This window comes from Arachis ipaensis, chromosome B8 (assembly GCF_059453495.1).
Source record: "Arachis ipaensis isolate K30076 ecotype BB chromosome B8, ASM5945349v1, whole genome shotgun sequence".
Taxonomy (NCBI): domain Eukaryota; kingdom Viridiplantae; phylum Streptophyta; class Magnoliopsida; order Fabales; family Fabaceae; genus Arachis; species Arachis ipaensis.
The window spans coordinates 119,272,985-119,285,454 of record NC_142443.1 but is presented as its reverse complement, the minus strand read 5'-3'; the positions used below and the strand labels follow the sequence as shown (position 1 = coordinate 119,285,454).

Here is a 12,470-nt window from a genome sequence, read left to right as displayed (position 1 = left end):
ACCGTTTGCACTATTCAAGAGTTGAAAAAGTTCGTGTTTACACGTAATTTAAACTGAGGATTGTTTTTGTTAAATTTAGACCAACTTATATGAATTTATATGCCAAAAAGATTTATATGTATAATAGAATTGTTTTATATATTATAAATAGATAGATAGATTTAGGTCGAAGATTCTCTCACGAAACTTGTATTCTAACCAATAGACAGAGATAAATGAATTTGGGTAGAAAACTACATATGACTCCAGTAGTATAATATGTAAAGCCAAAATTCAAGGCAGCAATTTATCAAATAACTACTTTTTTATTTATCAAAGGAAAAAGTATAGAAAACTAATTTTAGTTAGTCAATATTAATCAACTTTAAGATTTAGATTTACAATTTAAAATCTAGGATTAAAATTTAAGATAAATAAAATAATTTAAAAAGAGCTAGCTGAAAAAAATTTTGCTCTCTAGAATTACTCTTACCAAAAAGGCGAAAGTACGATTTATTTTGAATGCTCGTTCGGGAACTGGAAATAAAATTGTTCAAGAACACATCTAAAAGCATTCGGAAACTTCCCCTGCTCAGCAACCAAAATAAGCATAAATTTAATTTTAACTACCAACCTCCAACGATAACCAGATTCTATTCCCCATAATGACATAGCAAAAGATTATGGCAAACCGTTCCTGAAACTCAGAGTTTCCATGTAAAGGCCATTATACCAAAATTGCATGCGATCACAGGACACCATCCTCTTCAAATAAAACAGAGAGCCATGAAACACTTCAAAAGGTTTCATATCAAATTATATAACCAAATTGCTAATAGGACCCTACTGTCTTAAAAGACTCATGAACATGCCTCAGCATGTCCTTGTCTCTATTCCAATCAGGAGTAGGAGCATTGACAAAATGAGCATATAGCTTGTTCTTAGCACAAGTTACCGAGATCAAGCTATGAGTACCAACCCCATCAATCTCGTAAACATAATACAATTGTCCCTGATCATCTTTCACTTCCTCAGAGGTCAAGCTCTCCGCATTCGCGATGAGGTCCTGCAAATCAACATCCGAGAGAGCCAAGTTGTTTAACACTGCGTCCTTTGGTGCAAGCTGGCGAAACCCGCTGAGGAAAGTTAGATACTCCTTCTCTGATTTCTTCTTTGGGTTGTAGAACTCACTGTCTGTTCCGTTGGTGCCTGATGATAGGGAAAAAAAAATAACAATTAGAAATTTGCTAGAGTTGTGTATTTAGTGTCATTAGTTTGTTATAGCAAGAGAAATTTCTAAGTAATTTATACTACATTACTTTATACAATCCTAAAAACTTGAATCCTAAGAATTTATGCTATTATATATAATCGTTTGAGACTAATGAATCATAGAATAGAAAGATTTTAGCAAGTGGATTGAATGTTCTAAGTAATCTCTACTGTTATACAATTCTCGTCGGATAGAACCAACCACTTGGGTGTTATATACTTAATTTAGCAAGTACAGTCCTCATCAGCTACATGCTCATAATTTATCAAAATTTTGTATTTAAATTGATGATAAAAAGTTGATAGTTAAGTAAACAAATTTATATGAATGAAATAAAGTACCTACACTGACCATAAAAAATTATCATATAGACAAATTTGATCATAAAAGAATTAAAACTTATAATTACCAAAGATTGTCTTTGTTAGACAAATCTAACTAATCGTTAATAATATATGTGAGATTATTCACTAATAGCATTGCTACACAGTTAACCATTGGTTAAATATGTTTAACAAAAGCAATATTTCATAGTTATAAGTTAGTTTTAATTCTTTAATTGTTAGATTTGTTAGTGTTATAATCTTTTATAGTTAGTTTTAGTACTCTAATCTTTAATATCTAGTATCTATTATGTATTACCTATTACATATATAAAGGGATTCTCTTTTCTTTGCTATCCAATTTTTTGTTTCTAAAATATCCTTTTTCTCTCTTAAAGAAAATACAATAAATATTTTATTTTAAATTCATAATACTTATTCTAAAATCATTGATCAAGATACTAAAGTACAATAACTTCTTATACACATTAATTATACAAATTGTGTATACCTTTCTCAACTTTAGAGACCAAACGTTCCTTCCAGCCATCAGGGACATCGTACACATACTCAGCGGAGTCCTTCTTACTAGAGTTGCCGCCGTAGCCGCCGTAGTTTGCGGCGCTGGCAGCGGTGCCATAGTAGACACGGTACGAAGGCTCTGAGGATGCAATGGAAGGTGCAGGTGCGGCGGTTATAATGGTGGCTATGGCTGCAGCGGCAGTTAGTTTTGTTAATATTTGCTTGGACGATGCAAGTAGTGGGAAGAGAGGTTGTTGAGATGGTTTTGGTGTGGTGGAGGTGATGGTTGGTGTGGTGGAGGTGATGGAGGAGTAGGAGAAGGAGAGAATGGAAGATGGTGATGAAAACATGGTGGGGGAGGCCATGGCTGTTTTTGTGTGGGGATAGAATATGGTGCAGGAAAACGTTAATGTTTGATGTTTGTTTATGTCCGATATGTTATCTTGTGTGATTGGTGCTTTTGAGCGGATTTTTTTCTTATCCAGAAGTTACAGGAATCACACGATTCAGCTGACGTCGATTCTCACCGTGTACCTTCTTTTTAGCAATTTATTTAAATAAAACAATTAGAGTAACTATTTACATAGATACAATCATACAAAATTGATTATATGTGTATCCTATTAATTTTAAAAAGATAATGATAATATAAATCATATAATTTTTGTAAAATAATTAATAGACATTATATATAGTATTTTAGAAAATTTGTTGACTTATTTATTAAGACGATTTATTTTTAACTTACTTAAAGAGAATATATATATATATATTATAATAAAGTATTATGATAGGAGTTATAGTTCATTTGAAAAATAAATCAAAATAAAAATAATTATATATAATAAAAGTAATAACAAGTTAATATTTAAATAAAAAGATAAATAAAAAAAGACAATAAATAGAGAGTACATAAAGAATATAGAGAGTACATAGAAAAATTAAAGAAAATAACCGTGAGAATAAGACTCACATTTCATAACAAAAAGTCTAAAAATTATTTATAAGTTAAATAAGGTCACAGGTAAAAGTCTAACACATAAATTAACAAAAACAATTAATTCGATTTTAATCAAATTTTAATAAATAAATCACTAAATTTTTAATTATTTATAAATTAAATAATTAAAAGATAAAATTCTAACACATTAATTAACAAAAAAATTAATTTGACATTAATCAAATTTTAACATACAAATCATCACACTATAAATTATTTATAAATTAAATAAGTTATCGATAAAAGCCTAAGATATAATTTAATAAAAAAATTAATTCGATATTAGTTAAATTTTAACATATAAACGAACTAACGCCTACATTTTTTATAAATTAAATAGTTCAAAGAAAAAAACTCACACATAAGTTAACAAAAAAATTAAATAAACTGTAGGGATTTTAGATTTTTTGTTAACTTATGTATTAGACTCTTACTCGCACTCTCAAGAGTGTAATCATCTTTTAGTCTCGTGGTTTAGGTATAAATTTAGATATCCTGGCAGGAGTTTTACTGATTATGTGTCCATGTGCTTGTTCATAAATTAGGATATGGATTTTACGGTTTATGCTAATACTTGATTGTTTATAAATTATGGTAAAAGTTCTATGGTTATATGTATTTATAAAAAGTGATAAGAGTTTTATTGATTATTGTTGATCGAAAAAGTACTTTCGATAAAAGTGAGTTGAATCGAAATGAGTTAAGTGTGGTTTCTCAAGAAGACGCGCGCGTGCGAGTTTGAAGTTGGACGTAATCGGTGCTGATGTGAATTTCGATTGTTTTGTTAATCAAGTAAGCCAAATTGAGTAGGAGATTCGATTCGAAGAATTGAGTAAGGCCTTCGAAAGAGCTGATCGATTAGTTGTGAAATTGGGAAGTTAATGGCTTTTATGGCACGAGGAGATCATAAAGAATATCAACAATCTTGCGGCGGAAACGGTTACCAAGAGAGACTGCACTTCAAATTTAAAATGTCATATTTAATTGTAATTAATTGTAAATTAATGGGCAGTTATGTAAGATTATCCTATAAATACTAGGAAATCTTAGTGAATAAGGGTTGGAACTTTTACTCAGAAAAAACACTCTAGCACTCTCACATCCCAACGAATCCCTGAGTTTGCGATCGAGTTACATTTTCTGTAGGGTTCCTACCATCTTCTTCTTTCTTTCACTTTATTTTTTCTGTAAACTTAATATTTCAACCAATTTTATTTATCAAGTGTTCTTTACTTTCGATGTTCAATTTATCCTTCTGCCTTTAAGTCTTTCATATTGAAGTCCTTTGATCCAATCGAAGGCATCTTTATTGTTTTTCCTTTAATTTCATTGCAAACCTTTCCATTTTATTATCTATTTGGATTTTAAAACTTTAATTTCTAAGTCCTATTTATTAATTTACAAATTTACTTTATTTTATTTTCAAATTTGGTCTATTCGAAGACGCTTTTGATGCACTTCTAGAAAATTGGTACTCGCACAGAGGAGTAGGTTTTGCTCCCAGATCACTAGATATCGAACCACCATCGATTTGCTAAAAATCGACAAAACAAATTGGCACGCTAGGTGGGACAATTTTAAATCGAAGTGTGTCAAATAAATCTTTTTCTAGTAATTGTTAGTGTATGCGATTACGAAGTGGAAAGATCATTCACATGGCTGATGAATTATCAAATGTGAATGGTGGTTCATCCACAAATGATAGCATACTGATTTCCATGTAACAAGCCGATGTGTCTTCACGTTCAGAAGGTGCAATTGGGACTGAAAGTATAGTCGTTACGACTATTCAAACTGGAAATGTTGGACGTAATACTCGTCCACATGGTCCTGTGCCACCATATCAACCTCCATTAACCGCTGGATGACCCCTGTATGGTCTTCCTCCTGGTTATACCCCACCGGTGGGTGGTTTTATGCCGCCTGTCCGTTTTGGGAATGTAAATGGGACGAATAATGTTCGAAACCTGCAACATTCCGAGTATTCTCGTGATTATCATGTGGGCTCCACTTTGAATGCTGCGAATTTGATGGCAGTATATCAGCAACAAATGGAGGAAAATCACCATGACTTGGTTAACTTATTGACTCAGCAAATGACTACAATTCTAAATCCCATGATGGCTGATCATGAATCGAGATTCGAGCGTCTTGCTAGACAAGTCGAGAGGATTGCTCGAATCGTTGATTATGATGAAGGTGAGAGGTATAATGGTAGGGGAAATAACGAAGGAATGGAAAATATTTTTCAAAATGAAGACCATATTCCGAATCGAGAAAATTCTCACGTGGTTCCCCGAGGCCAAAATGCTGATGACTGTTTAGCCAGATTACGTGGTGGTGAACGTTATCAAGTCACCAGAATTGTAGAAGAAGTACTGAATCGAGTTGGATTGAATGTTGGTTTTATGAACCAACCACATTTTGTGTTTGGTTTTTCCCAAGTGGTTCAAATGGCAAAAGTGCCAAGAGGGGGTGAAAAGCCCAAAAATAACCACAAAATTTGTGGTGAAGTTGAAGAATCAACTACTGAACATGTGGCTCGTTATTTGGTCGAGATTGGGAATCTAGCTAATGATGAAAATTTAAAAATGAAATTTTTTCCTTCGTCATTGACTAAGAATGCATTTACTTGGTTCTCAAATCTTAGACCAAATTCGATTACAACATGGAGTCAGTTAGAAACAGTCTTTCATGCTCAGTTCTATCGAAGTGAAATGAACGTAGCAGTTACCAATTTGGTGGCTTTGAAACGTGAAGATGGTGAGACCATTGATGATTATTTAATACGTTTCAAAAAACGCTAGAAGTAGATGCTATGTGTCATTACCTGAGAATGAGATAGTGAAAATAGCAACTATGGGGTTGGGATTTTATATGCGCAGAAAATTGCTTAATGTGCATATTCCCGATCTGGCCCATCTGGCTGAAAAGGTTTGACAGACCGAACTTATGAAAAAAGAAAAAGAAAAATATAGGAGTGAGCAGAGGTCGAAGAGTAAACCGTTTACTCGTAAAGAAAAGGTTGCATATGTAACTATGGAATCCTCAGAGGAGGAATTCGATTTCGAAACAGAGGTCGATTTGGCTGAACTTAAGAAAGGTCCTCCATATGTTTGCTTTTTACTGAAGAAACTTCCTAGTAATGAAAAGTCAAATGATTCAAAACTTAAAAGTGGAAAGAAGTATAGTTTTGATATCTCAAAATCTAATCAGATTTTCGATGTGTTGCTTAGAGATAAACAGTTAATTTTGCCTGAGGGTAGAACTTTACTTTCCATAAAAGATTTAAAAGGAAAGCCTTATTGTAAATTTCATCAAGCAACTAGTCATTCGACTAACAGCTGTGTACGTTTCAGGGATTTGATTCAAGAGGCAATCATGGAAGGACGTTTAAAATTTGATGATGGCAAGAAGGAGATGAAGGTTGATATAGATCCCTTCGAGGTTGATGCCAGTTGTGTCGAGCCTTATTTAGGGGTGAATATGGTTGGCATGTTGGTGCACGAAATTGTGATGTCCAGGCTCGAACAATCCCTGGTAATGGCTCCAAAGCTTGGTGCTTTGATCTTAATTCATAATTGTCACAACTTCGATACAACTAACCAGCAAGTGCACTGGGTCGTCCAAGTAATACCTTACGTGAGTAAGGGTCGAATCCCACGGAGATTGTTGGTATGAAGCAAGCTATGGTCACCTTGCAAATCTCAGTCAGGCAGATATAAAGTGATAATGGAGTTTTCGAAATTAAATAATAGAATAGGGATAGAGATACTTATGTAATTCATTGGTGAGAATTTCAGATAAGAGAACGGAGATGCTTTTCGTTCCTCTGAACCTCTACTTTCCTGCTATCTTCATCCAATCAGTCTCATTCCTTTCCATGGCTGGCTTTATGTGATACATCACCACTGTCAATGGCTACTTTCGGTCATCTCACGGGAAAATGATCCAATGCCCTGTCACGGCACGGCTAATCGTTTGGAGGCATCACCCTTGTCAATGGCTTCATCTTATCCTCTCAGTGAATAATATGCTCACGCACCCTGTCACGGCACGGCTATTCATCTGTCGGTTCTCGATCATGCCGGAATAGGATTTACTATCCTTTTGCGTCTGTCACTAACGCCCTGCAATCGCGAGTTCGGAGCTCGTCACAGTCATTCAATCATTGAATCCTACTCGGAATACCACAGACAAGGTTTAGACTTTCCGGATTCTCTTGAATGCCGCCATCATTCTAGCTTACACCACGAAGATTCTGGTTAGGAGATCTAAGAGATATTCATTCTAGCTTATTTCATGTAGAACGGAAGTGTTTGTCAGGCACGCGTTCATAAGGGAGAAGGATGATGAGCGTCACACATAATCATCACCTTCATCATGTTCTTGGGTGTGAATGGATATCTTAGAAGCAAAATAAGAAGAATTGAATAGAAAACAGTAGTACTTTGCATTAATCTTTGAGGAACAGCAGAGCTCCACACCTTAATCTATGGAGTGTAGAAACTCTACCGTTTGAAAATACATAAGTGAAAGGTCCAGGCATGGCCGAGATGGCCAGCCCCCATGGTCTAAGAACTATGCGTTCCCAGATGATCCTAAGATCCTAAGATGATCAAAAGATTCCTAATACAATAGTAAGAGGTCCTATTTATAATAAACTAGTCACTAGGGTTTACATGAGTAAGTAATTGATGCATAAATCCACTTCCCGGGCCCACTTGGTGTGTGTTTGGGCTGAGCTTAAGTGTAGCACGTGCAGAGGCCATTTGTGGAGTTGAACGCCAGTTTCTGTGCCAGTTTGGGCGTTCAACTCTGGTTTTGGATCCTTTTCTGGCGCTGGACGCCAGATTTGGGCAGAAGGCTGGCGTTGAACGCCAGTTTATGTCGTCTATTCTTGGCCAAAGTATGGACTATTATATATTGCTGGAAAGCCCTAGATGTCTACTTTCCAACGCAATTGGAAGCGAGCCATTTCGAGTTCTGTAGCTCCAGAAAATCCACTTTGAGTGCAGGGAGGTCAGAATCCAACAGCATCAGCAGTCCTTTTTCAACCTCTGAATCTGATTTCTGCTCAAGTCCCTCAATTTCAGCCAGAAAATACCTGAAATCACAGAAAAATACACAAACTCATAGTAAAGTCCAGAAATGTGAATTTAACATAAAAACTAATGAAAATATCCCTAAAAGTAACTAGATCCTACTAAAAACATACTAAAAACAATGCCAAAAAGCGTATAAATTATCCGCTCATCACAACACCAAACTTAAATTGTTGCTTGTCCCCAAGCAACTAAAAATCAAATAGGATAAAAAGAAGAGAATATACTATAAATTCCAAACTATCAATGAAACATAGCTCCAATCAAATGAGCGGGACTTATAGCTTTTTGCCTCTTGAATAGTTTTGGCATCTCACTTTATCCATTGAAGTTTAGAATGATTGGCATCTATAGGAACTTCAGATTTTGAATAGTGTTATTGACTCTCCTAGTTCAGTATGATGATTCTTGAACACAGCTTCTTTATGAGTCTTGGCCGTGGCCCTAAGCACTTTGTTTTCCAGTATTACCACCGGATACATAAATGCCACAGACACATAATTGGGTGAACCTTTTCAGATTGTGACTCCGCTTTGCTAAAGTCCCCAATTAGAGGTGTCCAGGGTTCTTAAGCACACTCTTTGTTGTTTTTTTTTGCTTTGGACCTTGACTTTAACCGCTCAGTTTCAAGTTTTCACTTGACACCTACACGCCACAAGCACATGGTTAGGGACAGCTTGGTTTAGCCGCTTAGACCAGGATTTTATTCCTTTAGGCCCTCCTATCCACTGATGCTCAAAGCCTTGGGATCCTTTTTATTTGCCCTTGCCTTTTGGTTTTAAGGGTTATTGGCTTTTTCTGCTTGCTTTTTCTTTTTCTTTCTATTTTTTTTTCTGCAAGCTTTGTTTTTTTGCTGCTTTTTCTTGCTTCAAGAATCATTTTTATGATTTTTCAGATTATCAAATAACATGTCTCCTAGTCATCATTCTTTCAAGAGCCAACATATTTAACATTCTTAAACAACAACTTCAAAAGACATATGCACTGTTTAAGCATACATTCAGAAAACAAGAAGTATTGTCACCACATCAATGTAATTAAGCTAAGTTCAAGGATAAATTCGAAACTCATGTACTTCTTGTTCTTTTGAATTAAAACATTTTTCATTTAAGAGAGGTGATGGATTCATAGGACATTCATATCTTTAAGACAAAGTTACTAACTACTAATGATCATGTAATGAAGGCACAAACATAGATAAGCACATAACATAGAAAACGAAAAACAGAGAAAGCAAGAACAAGGAATGAATCCACCTTAGTGATGGTGGCGTTTCCTTCTTGAGGAACCAATGATGTCCTTGAGCTCTTCTATGTCTCTTCCTTGTCTTTGTTGCTCCTCCCTCATTGCTTTTTGATCTTCTCTTATTTCATGAAGCATGATGGAGTGCTCTTGATGTTCCACCCTTAATTGTCCCATATTGGAACTCAATTCTTCTAGGGAGGTGTTGATGTGCTCCCAATAGTTTTGTGGAGGAAAGTGCATTTGAGGCATTTCCGGAATCCCATGGTGATGAGCTTCTTGCGCCTCTTGAGCTCCATGAATGGGCTCTCTTGCTTGCTCCATCTTTTTCTTAGTGATGGGCTTGTCCTCTTTGATGAGGATATCTCCCTCTATGTCAATCCCAGCTGAATTGCATAGATGGCAAATGAGGTGAGGAAAGGCTAACCTTGCCATGGTGGAGGACTTGTCAGCCACCTTGTAGAGTTCTTGAGGTATAATCTCATGAATTTCCACCTCTTCTCCAATCATGATGCTATGGATCATGATGGCCCAGTCTATAGTAACTTCAGACCGGTTGCTAGTGGGAATGATTGAGCATTTAATAAACTCCAACCATCCTCTAGTAATAGGCTTGAGGTCCAATCTTCTTAGTTGAACCGGCTTGCCTTTGGAGTCAATCTTCCATTGAGCTCCTTCTACACATATGTCCATAAGGACTTGGTCCAACCTTTGATCAAAGTTGACTCTCCTTGTGTAGGGGCGTGCGTTTTCTTCCATGTATGGCAAGTTGAACGCCAACCTCACATTCTCCGGACTAAAATCTAAGTATTTCCCCCGAACCATTGTAACATAGTTCTTTGGATCCGGGTTCTTACTTTGATCATGGTTCTTGGTGATCCATGCATTGGCATAGAACTCTTGAACCATTAGGATGCCGACTTGTTGGATGGGATTTGTTAGAACTTCCCAACCTCTTCTTTGAATTTTATGTCGGATCTCCGGATACTCATTTCTTTTGAGTTTAAAAGGGACCTCAGGGATCACCTTCTTCTTGGCCACAACATCATAGAAGTGGTCTTGATGGGCTTTGGAGATGAACCTTTCCATCTTCCATGACTCGGATGTGGAAGCTTTTATCTTCCCTTTTCCTCTTCTAGAGGATTCTCCGGTCTTAGGTGCCATCAATGGTAATGGAAAAACAAAAAAGCTATGCTTTTACCACACCAAACTTAGAATATTGCTCGCCCTCGAGCAATAAACAAAAGAATAGAAGAAGAAGAAGAAGAAATATGGAGGGGGAGAGGGAGATGTGGTTTCGGCCAAGGGTAGTGTAGAGGGGTGTGTTGTGTGAATTTGATGAAGAATGGAGGTCTTTATATAGGGAAGGGAGGGGGGTATTGGTTCGGCCATATGGGTGGGTTTGGGTGGGAAATTGGTTTTGAATTTTGAAGGTAGGTGTGGTTTATGAGGTAGGTTTATGGGGAAGAGTGGATGGATGTGAGTGGTGAAGAGGTGATGGGGAAGAGAGATTGAGGTGATTGGTGAAGGGTTTTTGGGGAAGAGTGTTTATGGGGTTGTGTGAAAGAGAGTGGTGAGAAGAAGTGAGTGGAGGTAGGTGGGGATCCTGAGTGGATCCTGTGGGGTCCACAGATCCTGAGTTGTTCAAGGAATTACATCCCTGCACCCATTAGGCATGTAAAAATGCCTTTGTACCCAACTCTGGGCGTTTAGCGCCAGGTTGGTGGCCATTTTGGGCGTTCAGCGCCCATTTGTGTGCCATTTTTGGCGTTGAACGCCAGAACCATGCCTGTTCTGGCGTTCAGCGCCCAGAAGCTGCCCATTTTGGGCGTTCAGCGCCAGAACCATGCTCTGTTCTGGCGCTGAACGCCAGACAGATGCTCCTCCAGGGTGTGATTTTTCTTCTGCTGTTTTTGATTCTGTTTTCAATTTTTCTATTTATTTTGTGTCTCCACATGATCATGAACCTAAGAAAACATGAAAAACAATAAAAATAAGAATTAGATAAACATTGGGTTGCCTCCCAACAAGAGCTTCTTTAATGTCAATAGCTTGACAGAGGGCTCTCAAAGAGCCTCACAGATGTGCAGAGCTTTGTTGAGACTCTCCAACACCAAACTTAGAGTTTGGATATGGGAGTTCAACACCAAACTTAGAGTTTGATTGTGGCCTCCCAACACCAAACTTAGAGTTTGACTGTGGGGGCTCTGGTTGACTCTGCTTGGAGATAAGCTTTTCCTGCTTCCTCTTCATGGTTGCAGAGGAAGATCCTTGAGTTTTAAACACAAGGGAGTCCTCATTCCATTGGAGGACTATTTCGCCTCTGTCAACATCGATCACAGCTCTTGCTGTGGCCAGGAAAGGTCTTCCTAGGATGATGGATTCATCCTCTTCCTTTCCAGTATCCAGGACTATGAAATCAGCAGGGATGTAAAGGCCCTCAACCTTTACTAATACATCTTCTACTTGTCCATAAGCCTGTTTTCTTGAGCTGTCTGCCATCTCCAGTGAGATTTTAGCAGCTTGCACCCCATAGATTCCCAGTTTCTCTATTACAGAGAGGGGCATGAGGTTTATCCCTGAACCAAGGTCACACAGAGCCTTAAAGACCATGGTGCCTATGGTGCAGGGTATTATGAACTTTCCAGGATCCTGTCTCTTCTGAGGCAATGTCAGTTGATCCAGATCACTTAGTTCATTGATGAACAAGGGAGGTTCAACTTCCCAAGTATCAATGCCAAATAATTTGGCATTCAGCTTCATGATTGCACCAAGAAACTTGGCAGTTTGCTCTTCAATAACATCCTCATTCTCTTCAGAAGAGGAATACTCATCAGAGCTCATGAAGGGTATAAGGAGGTTTAATGGAATCCCTATGGTCTCTAGATGAGCCTCAGAGTCCTTTGGTTCCTCAGAGGGAAGCTCCTTATTGGTCACTGGACGTCCCAGGAGGTCTTCCTCCTTGGGATTCACGTCCTCTCCTCTCCTCACAGGTTCGGCCATGGCACTTATGTCAATGGCCTTGC

General features: G+C 37.3%; 2 protein-coding genes across 2 annotated transcripts; one reads left to right on the top strand and one right to left on the bottom strand.

Annotated features, from left to right (window-relative positions):
- Window positions 1-465: 465 nt before the first annotated feature.
- Window positions 466-2,620, bottom strand: LOC107614292 (thylakoid lumenal protein (Mog1/PsbP/DUF1795-like photosystem II reaction center PsbP family protein)). The gene is made up of 2 exons (XM_016316510.3): window positions 2,087-2,620; window positions 466-1,188 (listed from the first exon to the last, which is right to left on the bottom strand). Exons 1-2 carry the CDS (start codon window positions 2,460-2,462, stop codon window positions 812-814), a joined length of 753 nt encoding a protein of 250 aa, XP_016171996.1. The 5' UTR covers window positions 2,463-2,620; the 3' UTR covers window positions 466-811.
- Window positions 2,621-5,013: 2,393 nt separating this feature from the next.
- On the top strand, window positions 5,014-5,904 carry LOC107611341 (uncharacterized). The gene has a single exon (XM_016313278.1). The coding sequence runs from the start codon at window positions 5,014-5,016 to the stop codon at window positions 5,902-5,904; it is 891 nt and encodes a 296-aa protein (XP_016168764.1).
- The last annotated feature ends 6,566 nt before the right edge of the window (window positions 5,905-12,470 follow it).